Source organism: Leucopleurus acutus, assembly GCF_964270905.1.
Source record: "Leucopleurus acutus genome assembly, chromosome: 16".
In the NCBI taxonomy this organism is placed as follows: domain Eukaryota; kingdom Metazoa; phylum Chordata; class Mammalia; order Artiodactyla; family Delphinidae; genus Leucopleurus; species Leucopleurus acutus.
Genome location: NC_139158.1, coordinates 30,717,722 through 30,730,393, shown reverse-complemented (window position 1 = coordinate 30,730,393; position 12,672 = coordinate 30,717,722). Strand labels below are relative to the sequence as shown.

The 12,672-nt window shown below is 40.8% G+C and overlaps 1 protein-coding gene across 1 annotated transcript in view; it reads right to left on the bottom strand.

The window, feature by feature from the left end:
* GRIN2A (glutamate ionotropic receptor NMDA type subunit 2A) overlaps positions 1-12,672 on the bottom strand; it is a gene marked incomplete at both ends in the record, with an annotated part of 364,935 nt that overhangs the window by 68,548 nt on the left and 283,715 nt on the right. The window contains 4 exons of the mRNA XM_082857451.1: positions 1,847-2,076; positions 5,874-5,999; positions 10,621-10,774; positions 10,887-11,055. Of these exons, the coding sequence (XP_082713577.1) occupies positions 1,847-2,076; positions 5,874-5,999; positions 10,621-10,774; positions 10,887-11,055 (679 nt within the window). The remainder of the gene's footprint in view (positions 1-1,846; positions 2,077-5,873; positions 6,000-10,620; positions 10,775-10,886; positions 11,056-12,672) is intronic.

Genomic DNA, 12,672 nt, shown 5'->3' with positions numbered 1-12,672 from the left:
GGTTACAGGCAACTGCAAGATTTGGGGGACATAAAAATATCCAGGCATTTACCATTTCAGTGCCCCAAGGTAATCATCCTCTGAAGGTCCCTGGTACGAATCTTTGTCAGCAAAGGCGAGGCTGGGCACACAGAAATGAGAAAGGGATCCGAGGCCCCAGGCAGGGTGCCCGCAGCATCCAACACACCGTGCATTTCCCGTTCAATCAACAAGTGTGCACTGAGCATCTACTAAGTGTCAGATAACCCTGACATCCCCTTCCCCCAAGTCAATTTTAATCTCATCAGTTTTACAGCACTTATTCCTGCCTGGAATTTTCTTCTCCATTGCGTTTACTTGTGTGTCGTTTATTTCTTCCTACTGGAATTTAAGTTTCATGGGAGCACAAGCTCAGGCTGCCAAGTTCACCATGGTGACCAGGAAGGCTCTCCCAAGGGGTGATAGTTTCCCTAAAACCTGAAAATCGAGGAGAAGCCGGCCATGAGAATAGAGGGGGAAGAACATTCCAGGCAGAGGACATGGCAAGTGCAAGGGCACTGTGGTGGAAATGCACTTGGAGTGTCTAAGGAACGGAGAGAGGGCCTCAGCAAGCAAGACGGAGGGGACATGGGGGGATGGGCCAGATAATGCAGGGCTTTGTCGCCATGACGCAGAGAGTGGCATTTACTCAAGTGGCATTTCCAAGGAGGAGCCATCAGAGAGGCCAACTGCTCATAAGGTTGGTGGCGCTTTTGTGATGGTGACTCACTCCAATCCCTCACCTTCTTTCTGATGACAGGCCCCTCTGTACCTCTTTCAACCACCGTGTAAGTCACGGCTAAGCTGTTAAGTCTTTTCATGGGCTGATTTTCTATTCAGCAGTCTGTTGATGAATGCTGAAAGGATATATGTAGACTCATGCCAATAAGACATGATACTGAGATTTTATAAAGAGACAAATTATCCCCACATACAAGACAGAAAATCTTTGCAGTGCTGCAGTCCCCACACTGCTGAGCTTAGCAAGTCAGGGTTTGTTTCCTGAAACTAAAATTTCAATAGGAGGATATACCCAGTTTACCTCTTCCTCCCTGTAGGTTTCTGAATAGCTACTCACACCCTGCAAACTTCGTTCCATGGCAGCGGAGAATGGAGAGCGCAGGTGTTAACACTCCCATCTCCCTGATGTGGGAAGCACAGCCCCAGGAGGGAGGATTGAAGGTGAGTCTGAGTAAAAGGAACCGGTGGGAAATGAAAAACCTCCCTGCTCCGTTTGCGTCCCTTGAAGAAATTTCAGGTGAGTCAGGAGTGCTGGTGATGGGGCTGATTGGCTACATAGTAAAAAGGAGCTGTCAGTTTTGTCTCTGGGTAGGGCTTACAGAGGACTTTTGTTTTCAAGTCAGAGAATCCAAGGCATGGAGCACGTAAGAGACTCAAACGAAGTCACAAAACTAGGAGGTACCTACAGCCGAGAGCATCTCACTTCACCCCAAGTTTCTCCTGATCCAAGGCTAGTGGATCTCCCTCAACATCACACTCTCCTTGGCAAGAGGAGCTCTAGCCTAAGCTGTAACATGAGTCACAGGCCTCAGGAAGCATCAACACAGTCATGTAAGTGTGAGAAACGACCACGGGGGAAACTTCGTTTCCAAGTTAGATCTAGACACTTTAAGACTTAGAAGCTAAGCTTAAGCTTCCGTTCCTGGAACTTTTAGAAATATGCCCATTTGAGTTAAGAGGAAAAAACAATCCTCTGGCTTTGTGCTTTAGAGTTGATGGGTTTGGATGAGAGTCTGATTTTCTTCCTCTGAGGGGAGAACGTTTAAGATCAACCCCTCAGGCAGAGATGAAAGCAAAGTGACCTTACCTTTTTGTCACTGAGGCCAGTCACTTGGTCCACAAACTCCTCCTGGATCATGAAAGCAGCCAGATTAGCCGTGTAGCTGGCCAGGAATATGACGGCAAAGAAGGCCCACACGGACACCATGATCTTGCTGGTGGTCCCTTTAGGATTCTGGACAGGCACGGAGTTGTTAAACACCAGGCCCCAAAGAAGCCATATAGCTTTTCCAATCGTAAAAGAAGGCCCATGGGGTGCTGCAAATGACAGGAAGGACATTCTCAGTGCCTCCTTGAAATGCACACTAGTGAGTGTTTGATACTATGCAGAGGCCCCAGCAACACTGAAGGCTGCCAGAAGACGGACTTAGATCACAGCGTGTCCCATCACTGCCCCAGAACCACACACACAAGGAGTCCTTTTTTCTTTAAAAATTAGCATTCTTCCCACATTTCTATATATTTGGCTTTTTGCCACATTTCTAAAAAGACAAAGAAAGAAAGGAAGAGAGAGAGGGAGGGAAGGAGGGAAGAAGAAAGAAAGAAAGAACAAGAAAGAAAGAAAGAGAGAAAAAAGAAAGGAAGGAAGGAGAGAGACAAAAAGAAAGAAAGAAAAAGGGAAAAAAGAAGGAAGGAAGGAAGGAAGGGAGGGAGGGAGGGAGGGAGGGAGGAAGGAAGAAAATGGTTATGCAAAACATGGGTTTGAATTAGAAGTAGTGTTATGACCTGTTTTAAATGTGGATTTGATTTCCATTTGCGGAAGCAGAGCTTTACAAAAACATGTGCATGGGGGCTGCTTCGGTATTCGTCAGATGTGCTTTCGTATAAGAACCATGCAATTCAGAGGGACTGGTGCTTGATATTCTAATCTGATTGTTCCTAGCCATGGCTCCTGTTCAAACTCAGATGTAAGATATGCACAACGTAGGAATTAAACCCAACTAAAACACTCTCCAAATGGAGACATTAAGGAACAGAACAATAGAGCTTAATTCTTCTAACACTTCACAGATGGAAGACATTTGGTTGCAGGGTCATGGAAAATGAACTCTGATATCACAGCACTTTTTCTTCCTCAGCGTATTCTTAAGATTCTTTTTTTTTTTTTTTTTAAGATTCTTAAGTGTTCCTTGCAACAGACTTAACTAAAGAGGCAGAACAATATGCCAAAATTTATTGGGCAGGGGAATATGCAGGCTGTAAAACACACATGTTAGAGCTTTCAAGTCTGTTTTTGTGCAAGGGGAAAAAAATCAATTTATGCCCTCATTTCATGGGAAAAAGGGTCTTCCTTTAACAGAAGGTTTTTATGTCATTTAAGTAAATGAAGATATGAAAAAATGATCTACTTAGACTTCAGTTGGCGATGCACTCAGAGTGGGCAATAAATAAAGTGGCAGCAGTGAATCCAGATTGATGGAAGTTATGAAGTTCTGGGCAGAGAGCCTAGTTGGGAAGCAAGCTTTCCGCACATGGGAGGCCAAATTCAGGCTATCGCAATACTTACAATATCCATATACAACACATTAGAGAGAAGGCAACTAATTCTATTATTCTCAGTTTCAAGCTCTCCTCTTTTTCTTTGCCTAATTTTATGATCTTCTGGGCTTATTCCCAAGAGGCTGAGAATTCTTAGTAAAAAAGTAGAGTCAATCCAGTAAACTTCATGAACTACTTAATTTTATTAGGGATGCGTGTTGATCAGAAGTGATAGCTATTTGGGAATCAGAAATGGGCAGTTGCAGGGAGCTGTCCAAGACGTTTGGGAATTCCTGATTCATGAAGACTATTACTGGGTCATATAATTTTCCCCATAAAGGACAATGAGATGTAACAGAAAACTATTTTGTGCAAGGAAATAAGTAGCTGTCATTTCCTGAGGGTTTCTACATGCGGATGAGTAGAAAACAAAAAGGCTCCAGGTGATGGAAGGAGTTTGCATGCTAGGTTCCTTCCTGCACAATAGTGTGTGCTTCAGCACGTGGTGGCCTTTGGATAGCTTTTTATCTTCCAAGATACATTTCAAATGTATCCACTTCTTTCCATCTCCATTCTCTCCATCCAAGTCTAAAGCACTGCAGTTCTTTCTCTTGGAAAACTGTACCACCTTCCTAACTGGTCTCCCTCCTTCCACTGCTGCCACCCCTCCCATCGTCTTGATAGATAGATAGAAAGTGACCTTTCCACACCATACAGGTTTGTATTCTGCCTCTTCCCTGCCATTGTATTTTGAAGAAAATCTGAAATGCTTACCACAGTCAACAGCCTATCCCTCTGACTTCATCTTATACCACTGTCTACCTCACTTACTCATAACTTTTCTGTTTCTTGAGCATATCAAGATCGATCCCATGCCAAGGCCTTTGTATCTGCTGTTCCCTCTGCATGGAATGCTTTTCCCTCAGTTTTTCATAGGACTGAATCCTTCTCATCTTTCAGGTCTCAACTCAAGCGTCATCTCTTCCTAAAGCCCTTCCCTGCTTGACCGTCATACTTAAGAAGCGCCCATATCCCATCACTTCACTTTGGTTTTTCTCCCTTCTTCTTGAGATTTATTACAATCTGTGATTATTCTCTTATATGTTTACGTGTTGTCTCCACAACTAAATTCGCTGTGGCCCAAGGATGAGGAAATCTCCATCCCATTTACCACGTTAAACCCCTGCTCCGGTACCAGGTACTCCGGAAATATTCATCAAATAAACGCACGAATTCACAAACAACACAAGCTCTGATTTTGCAAACGTAAATATCTACTCTCCTGCAATATGATCACCCATAGAACATTGCCTCAGGACCCACTCTGTTGGAAAGCTTCTTACTAGTTAATTACATTACCCATTTAGTGAAATGCTGGCAACTCTCCCACTTAAACACAACGTGATTACTTGTGGCATTTTAACTACATTTGGTTGACGGCAGGTGGTTTATGTGGTAACAGTGGTTAAGAAGGAGTGGGAGGATTTCAGTAAAACTAAGTTCCCAATAGATTCCTGTGACCTGCTGGCTCTTTCCAATACTGAATCTTCCAAGCAAAAAGAACATATGGCAAATTAAAGTGCCTTGTTTTTGAATAACTGTACCTTGAAGATCTGCCGTCTTCCATCATCTAAAGTCATTTTTCAGGAAAGAGATTTCGTCCTGGCACCCTTCTGATACCATCTACTTAGAATGTGTTGTGCATTGAGAAAAATTCCCTCAAAATTGTGTAATGTGTTTATGTATATGGTTCGTGTGGGAGCCTCTTAAAAAGTTATGGCCGGGTTTCCCTGGTGGCACAGTGGTTGAGAGTCCGCCTGCTGATGCAGGGGACGCGGGTTCGTGCCCCGGTCCGGGAGGATCCCACATGCCGTGGAGCAGCTGGGCCTGTGAGCCATGGCCGCTGAGCCTGCGCGTCCGGAGCCTGTGCTCCGCAACGGGAGAGGCCACAGCAGTGAGAGGCCCGCATACCGCAAAAAAAAAAAAAAAAAAAGTTATGGCCGATGAATGCATCCCAATTCAATTTTCTACTTACTGATTGCCACTTTATCAAGTACAATGCAGTAAGGTCAGGCACTGTCAAGAGGAAAATGTAACTGTTTGGGGAAAGTCACCATTTTATCATATATTTATATATTCATCATCAAACGAATGTGAGCATGATTTGGCAGTTTGGAGAATGTTCTTAGCCTAGATTCTATAAAACCATTTTCTTTGCATAGACTGAAGTTGAGACGCACTAGTAGTTTTAACATTTGTTTTGATGCACATTTTGACAACTGCCAGAAAACTTTTTCAAATATGCTTTCTCAGCAGATATCAGTAGTTTTTCACTTAACTACTGACTCCACATTACAGCAAGATTAAAATGTCTCATTTTTAAGTTTTACCCTTCTTTTCAGTAGAAGGGAATAACCCATACTTGTATGGCACTGCAAGTAATATCAATGACCCAGCATGATTTATACGATGGTACAGCAAGGCAATATAGGATAATGTGTTCTAAATCTGAACTCTTCATTGAAAGTAAATTACATAGCATTGACTTTGAATCATGCTTATGAAGCTAGTCTCACCTTTCCCTTTGGCTAAGTTTCTGTTGTATCCAACAGGACTGAAGTATTCAAATACGAAAACAGCTATGGCGGATACAATGAGCAGCATCACAAACATCATCACCCAGACGGAGGCGCTGAATGGTTCTGCAGGTAAACAGGCCGGAGGGATGGAAACATGGTCAGTGAGCGCCTCCTCACAACCAGGGCTAGCAGGAAGCCTAGAGGGCCATTTGCAGACTCACTGAGAAACCCACTCTGATGTGAATCTGATCATTCAAAAGAAGCTAGTCATTGTTTATTCATACATTTAAATCATTCTCTATTCTACAAAATATTTGAGGTGTTTTATAAGAATGCACATCATAGGATAAAAACAGAAAAGCACACGACATTTTACAAGTCAGGTCAAGGATAATAAAAACAAAACATAATGATAAGACCAAGGGAGAAAGTTAAAATGCAAACCAAGAGGCTACAGGGTCCTCTGTAATTATAGAATCATCCAGGGGACCAAAGCTAAAGAGAAACAAGACTAGATTCAAATAGTCAAACATAAGGCACCTGCGAATCAGCATGAGTTTTATTTTTATTTTCATTTTCATCTTGACATGCTGGAGGGAGGACGTGCAGGAATTCTAGAAGTAAAGGGAGAATTATAACCTGGTAGAAAAGGATCGTAAAATCGTGGGATTGACAGGAATATTGGAATGTCATAGTCTGCCCCCAATACTACCACTCTCTCCATTTCACCTACTGCTTCGGACAGATGGGATCTCTACAATTTAAAAATCTTGTCGAGGTTGGTAATGGTTAAACGCAATTGACAAGTCATTTGAGGATATTACATTCACATGAGAATTCAATGAAAATGCATCGTTTAAAGATAGAGGCAAGGAAGTAGTAGATGGATAGATGGTTATTTCCCCTAAAAATAGTTTTCATCAGTTCATTTTCATGTGGGTGTCTCAGAAGGGCAGGCCAAGACACAAGGTTCTAAATCTTAGATCACTTTAGAAAGGTAAGAGATACTATGTAAAACAAATTAACATTTTTATTCAAACTGATTGAGGACATGAAAGTGAGCTGAAAGGAGCTATTTTATCCATGTATGACATAGATTTGCTAGAAAATCAACAGAGACTAAAAGTTTTTAAATGAACATAGCTCCACCTGATTGCATCATTGGGAAGAAACTGCCCTTGGACACCAATGAACTTATAATCCTTTTCATCATGAGCAAACATTTTCTAAGAATAAAATACAAGAAGCCCAATAATACCTCTCAAATAGTACACATTTTATTATTTTTAAATGTTTTTTTTCTGATGAAGCTATTAATAATAATAAAGAACTAGGCTGATAGCAGGCCACCTTTTTATTAAAGTCTGTGACTACCTAACACAGCTAGAGTTCATCACAAATTCCACTGTAATGAGCTTAATATATAATAAGAAACTAATATGTCCGAAGCTTTAATGATATTGGATAATTTTAAAACCTGAAGGAATACTTTGTAATGCAGTTTTGATAGTGCAAATACTTTAAGAAGCAACAAGTACCAAGACAACTTACTTGACTTAAATAAGCCAAGATGAGCTCAAAGAAACCAATGAGACTAAAACTGAAATTTATCTTAGTTAAATTTAACTTGAGTGCAAACAATATCGTGTCCCTGAAATCAGCAGTTTGGTAGTAAGGTGTATCCAGGAGAAAGAAATGAATAATTAGGAGATTAAAAATTACTTAATATTCAAAAATAGAGATGTTAAAGTAATTCTCCAGGTTGGATGTGCTGATGGCATAGTGTGTCTCAGCAGAGGAGGATCACTGTGATGAGTAAAGGAGCATTACATACATGTAAAGTATTTGGTGTGTGCTTTGCACACTGCATACACATAATAAATTAAATGGAATAGCTGCTGGGTTCCGTGGTTAAACCCAGAATTGGTGGTGGTGGTGTGCTGTCCAGGGTCCTGAAAAGGGCGTTCTAGTTTAAAACACGCACACTTATTAATCTGACAACTCCTTTTCTCTGCAGGTTATGATGACATTATTAAAAATATTAGGGTAAATCCTTACTGAATTCTTGTACTCACATGTCAGAATCTGTAAGCCTTCAGTGGACTTCACTGGGCACTTGATGTGTCCTAGTCACTAACTGGTCAGAAAATCAGATGGAAACTGATCAAGAAACTGATCCCAGATGTTTTCTCACTTCGAAGTGACAACATCTGTCCCTTGACTTGTGAGGATGGCAGAGAGATTCTGCTGTAGTATTCTGGTTTTAGTAAGTTAGGTACCTATGAGTGCCATGAAGGATGGCTATTCCCAGACACCACACACACACACACACCCCCCACAACAAAGAAAGTCATTAGAACAATGATGAGCTACTGTCTGTAGTGTCTAAGATGTGACCCAGAAGTATTTTTAGATAGCTCTGGATTACATCCTCTACTGGACAGATTCAACAGATTCAACATCTGTCTGTGAAGGAACTTTAATCTAGAAGAGACCCCAGCTCAGCATTTCTCTGGATCAAAGACTCCAACCTACTTGGAAAGTCTTAAGAATTAACTGAATATTGCCAGAGACATCATCTCTGTCCTTGAAGAGTCGCTGGTTACATTTTGATACAAAAGCTCAGAGGCATTACCTGCAAGTGTTTCCGATGTGAGTTAATGGATTTTGCAGAGGAGAGAGAATAGGAAATAATGAAGAGCAATGCAATCAGATTTTGAATGTTTGGCTCTTCCAGATGACTGAGCCAGTGAATGGAAAAATGTAGCTTAGCATGGTTCATTATGACTTTCAAAACCTGCAGATAATGACCGTAAATAAGGGGGTGCACAGTCAATCGAATAGGGATGTAATTTAGTGACTAGGAAAAGTATTAAGCCTTCTGTGTAAAAACAGCTTTAAAAATAGCTTCCTCTGGCTACAATTTATTTTATTCTTAAAGATACAGTAGGAAGAGTAGGGGGAAAGGAGGTTTAGCTAAATTTAGCAAAAATACTTGACTTTTATGGAAATGTTCTACTAACACAGATAAGATAAAAATCTAGGGAAACTGGGTTGAGGCCAGATTCAGTATCAGTGACTCATATTTATGAGACAAGTCGATGGAAATATTTTTCCTCTTTGATTGAACTGGACGAAAAGTTCTCTCTAGCTCACTAAGAAGATAAGTGGACAACTTTCTCTTTCCATTTCTTCCACGAACTCCCTTCCTCCAACCTCTAGGACCAAAGATCTCTGTTAAAGGTTCCAATAGGGAGTGGGGGAAAAGACGATTACGAGTGACTGTGAGTGAGAGTATATCCAATAATTATTAACATTCTGCTTGTGTTGTCAATATCAGTAAGCAGTACTTTTCATGATCCAGTGAGGCTCCCTTATTAAGATATGGGCATCGTTATCCATATCAGACACAGGCACACAAGGAAAATAGTGAGGTGTGTATTTGTCAAGGTCCACATTACTCCAACAAAGGTTACAAAAATGGAAGCGAGTGCAAAATCAAATCCAGTGAGTGGTAAGGATTTCAACAGCTTCAATGGATTATTGAAAATGAAAACAGTAAATCCATATGTCTCTGTGAGTAAGGCAGTATCCAAAATCCTGTTAGCCAACATTTCACTCATGAGAATGAAGCCTAGAACGCTTCACTGGCTGCTAACCCACATATAAATGAAGACAGTGGAAGAGTAAGGCTATGGGCTTGGAGCTGGCATCCACAAATGGGCCCTAGTCTGCAGTTTTAGTTCTCTAATAAACAAAGTTTTTTTGTCTTTGGAAAAATGTAAGAAATTCAGTTGACCCTAATCTAACTGTTTTCACTCTCTCCTGCAGTTTCCTTCTAGGGGTCAATGTTTGTCTTAACCTTCCCGATTTGGGACAAACCCACTGACATGGGAATGCCAAGGGGAAGTTAATCTGAATCCCACGATCTTCAAGACAGTCACTATCAAAAACTATTGATGATGACAAAACACTCAACACGATGATTTCCTTTAAAGAAAAAATTAAAAATGCTTGGCTAGATTCCATGCAGTTTCAGCTACACCAGCCAAGCTACCTAATGCATAGCTGCTAAAGAAAGCCAGATGATTGAAAAAAAACAGAACTACCTTGCTTTAAAAAATAAAAACCTTTTGTGTAAAAACATAAATCTAGGAAACAGTTAAAAGGAGAGTAAGAAGAATTTCTTCTCTTATAAACCATTCAGCTTAAAGGATAGGCACATTTAAAATACGATTCCATTAATTTTAAAACAGTGTATCCTCTTCAGACTGCTTCTGTTTTGTTTATCAGAGTACTGGTATAAATCATTGCACAGTCATCATTATTTTTACTCTTACATCCAGTAAATAAATGACTGTCATTCTAGTGAGGGATGGAGGATGGGTATGTGGCTGCTACATAAAAGTTTATGAGCTGATTTAAATTAACTGTGGACAGACAGGTTTATTTTTTAAATGCTTTCAAGGCTCTAAGCAATATATCTACTAATCTATATTCTGCACTATCAAGGACGGTATCTGAATATGTGATTGTATTTTTAGCAGCTATTTCCAAGTTAAAGATAAATGAAAGATGTTAACTGGGGGAAAGTTTGCGTAATTCAATGCAACATGCTTTCAATATGCTGACGTGGTTACCTAGAACTGAACTAGGTCCTATCCGGTCCTGTCTTTTGAGCAAACAAGACAAAATACCTATAATTCCTCATAGGAAAGCAATAGTGACTGTGAAGTTCACATACCTAGAAAAGCAGAAGGTGATACAGTGCCATTGCTTCTTGAAACCATGACACTGATTCCCGTCTCCACAAAGGGCACAGAGAAGTCCACCACTTCAGAACGTTCCTCATTGATGGTGAGTGAGCCAACTGCCATGACTGCCCGTTGATAAACCACCTGGACACAAGGCAAAAAAAAGAACGGTCCCTTTACTTATCCTTCCCACCATCCCTGAGGACCTTGGGCCCTAAGTCTGAATGAGGGCCCTTGGGATGAAAAGATAACTTACCTCACCAATCATTCCATTCCACACATTGTTAACTTTCTTGCCATGCTTCCCATTAGTCACCAGGTAAAGGTCATAGGTAAACTTCACTGTTCTCGAAAGCTTCTTTAGGATATCGATGCAGAACCCCTTGCAGCATTTTTTAACATTCATGCCCTCATTGGTTGAATTGCTGTAGAGAAAATCCCAAGATGGTAGAGTATTAGTACTGGAAAATGTGTTCAGTCATTATCTACACTCTTCTACTATTTTTCACATGGGAAATAGAGGCCCAAAATGAGGAAGTGGCTTTTACAAGGATGTTCAGTGAGTTTATGACAGCAAAAGTAGAAAGTGTTCTTAATTATGACAATAATCATGACAACAGGTAACATTTCTTGAGTAATTACTATTTGCTATGCACTGTGATAAATGCTTTATACTAATTGTTGGATTAATCTTCACAACATTTTTCTTAATTAGGTAGTATTCAGATCCCCATTATACAGATGAGAGTTACTACGTCTTATTTTTTTAAAGCTTGTAACACATACAACCTCTTTAGATCAGAGTTTAGTCATCTAATCTAAACTGAATTATAAAAACTTATTGGAAAATGGAGGAGAGGAAGATGTGAAATTCTCAGAGCAAGGAGAGTTTTGCTTTATCCTTTCACTGAAAATAGAGGTTGGCAGCCAAAGGGAAGAAGAAAGGATGCCTTACTTACTTAGGAAAGATACTCTCCTTGCTGAGGAAAACTAAGAATTATCAGCTAAGAATCAGGAGACCTGGTGTCTACTCTGTGCCTGAGTCTGTGGACTTAATGTCTCTTGATCGAGTCATCTCGCAAATGAAGGCTCATTCGTAACATTTTCCCTCCCTACCTACGTGGAGGCAGTGTAAGAGGTGACACTATTAAATAGCAATGTCCTTGATCAGGAAAAAGCCCTATTAAAATACAGAGGGCATTGCTGTCGTAAAACCTATCATAATCTACCAAGGTTACATTTGTTGCTTTGTGTCAGCCACTCTCCTTTATTTACTTGACAAAGTCATACTCAAAGGACACTCAGAAAAACCAGAAGTGCTTTTAAAAGGGAAGGAAACAGGGGTCTTCCCAAGTGATAACAAAAACTATTTAAACCACTGCTACAGGAAGATCAAGACCTCTCTGGGCACTGCACTTGGTTCCACCTTGCCCTGCGGCATCCATTAGTACCATGGTCAGATGCTGAGTCACGCACGTATTTCATAGGCTATGTGCTGCCTCAATATTCCATTGTTGACACATCTACATACTGAATTGTTATCTAAGCACTAAAATGATGTTTATCTAACATGATTTGGTCTGTGTTTCCACATCTGGAAACACAGACCATATTGGGAACTTTTGTTGGCTGTTAACACAAACCTTGTGTGTGTGTGTGTGTGTGTGTGTGTGTGTGTGTGTGTGTGTGTGTGTGTGGAGGAGGGGGTATGACGACTACCCAGACATCTGAGAAATGGTGCCCATGTAATCTCTCTGCTCTCCACCATCACCTCATAAAAACAAATATGGGGAAAGGGATCCAATAAGTCATCAATTCTCTGGCTGTATAATTTCCCAGTGTGGCCAGTGGATGTGCCTTGCGAGTCAGACAGAGCTGCTTTCAAATCCTGGGTCTGCCCTTGACAAGCATGGAAACTCGGACGGGTCTCTTCATTCACAGACCTCAGTTTACTTATTCGTGCATTGAGAAGGCTGATACTTACCTTGCAGGATAGTTGGAAATATTAAATAAGGTATCTAAAGCACCTCTCACATAGGTGC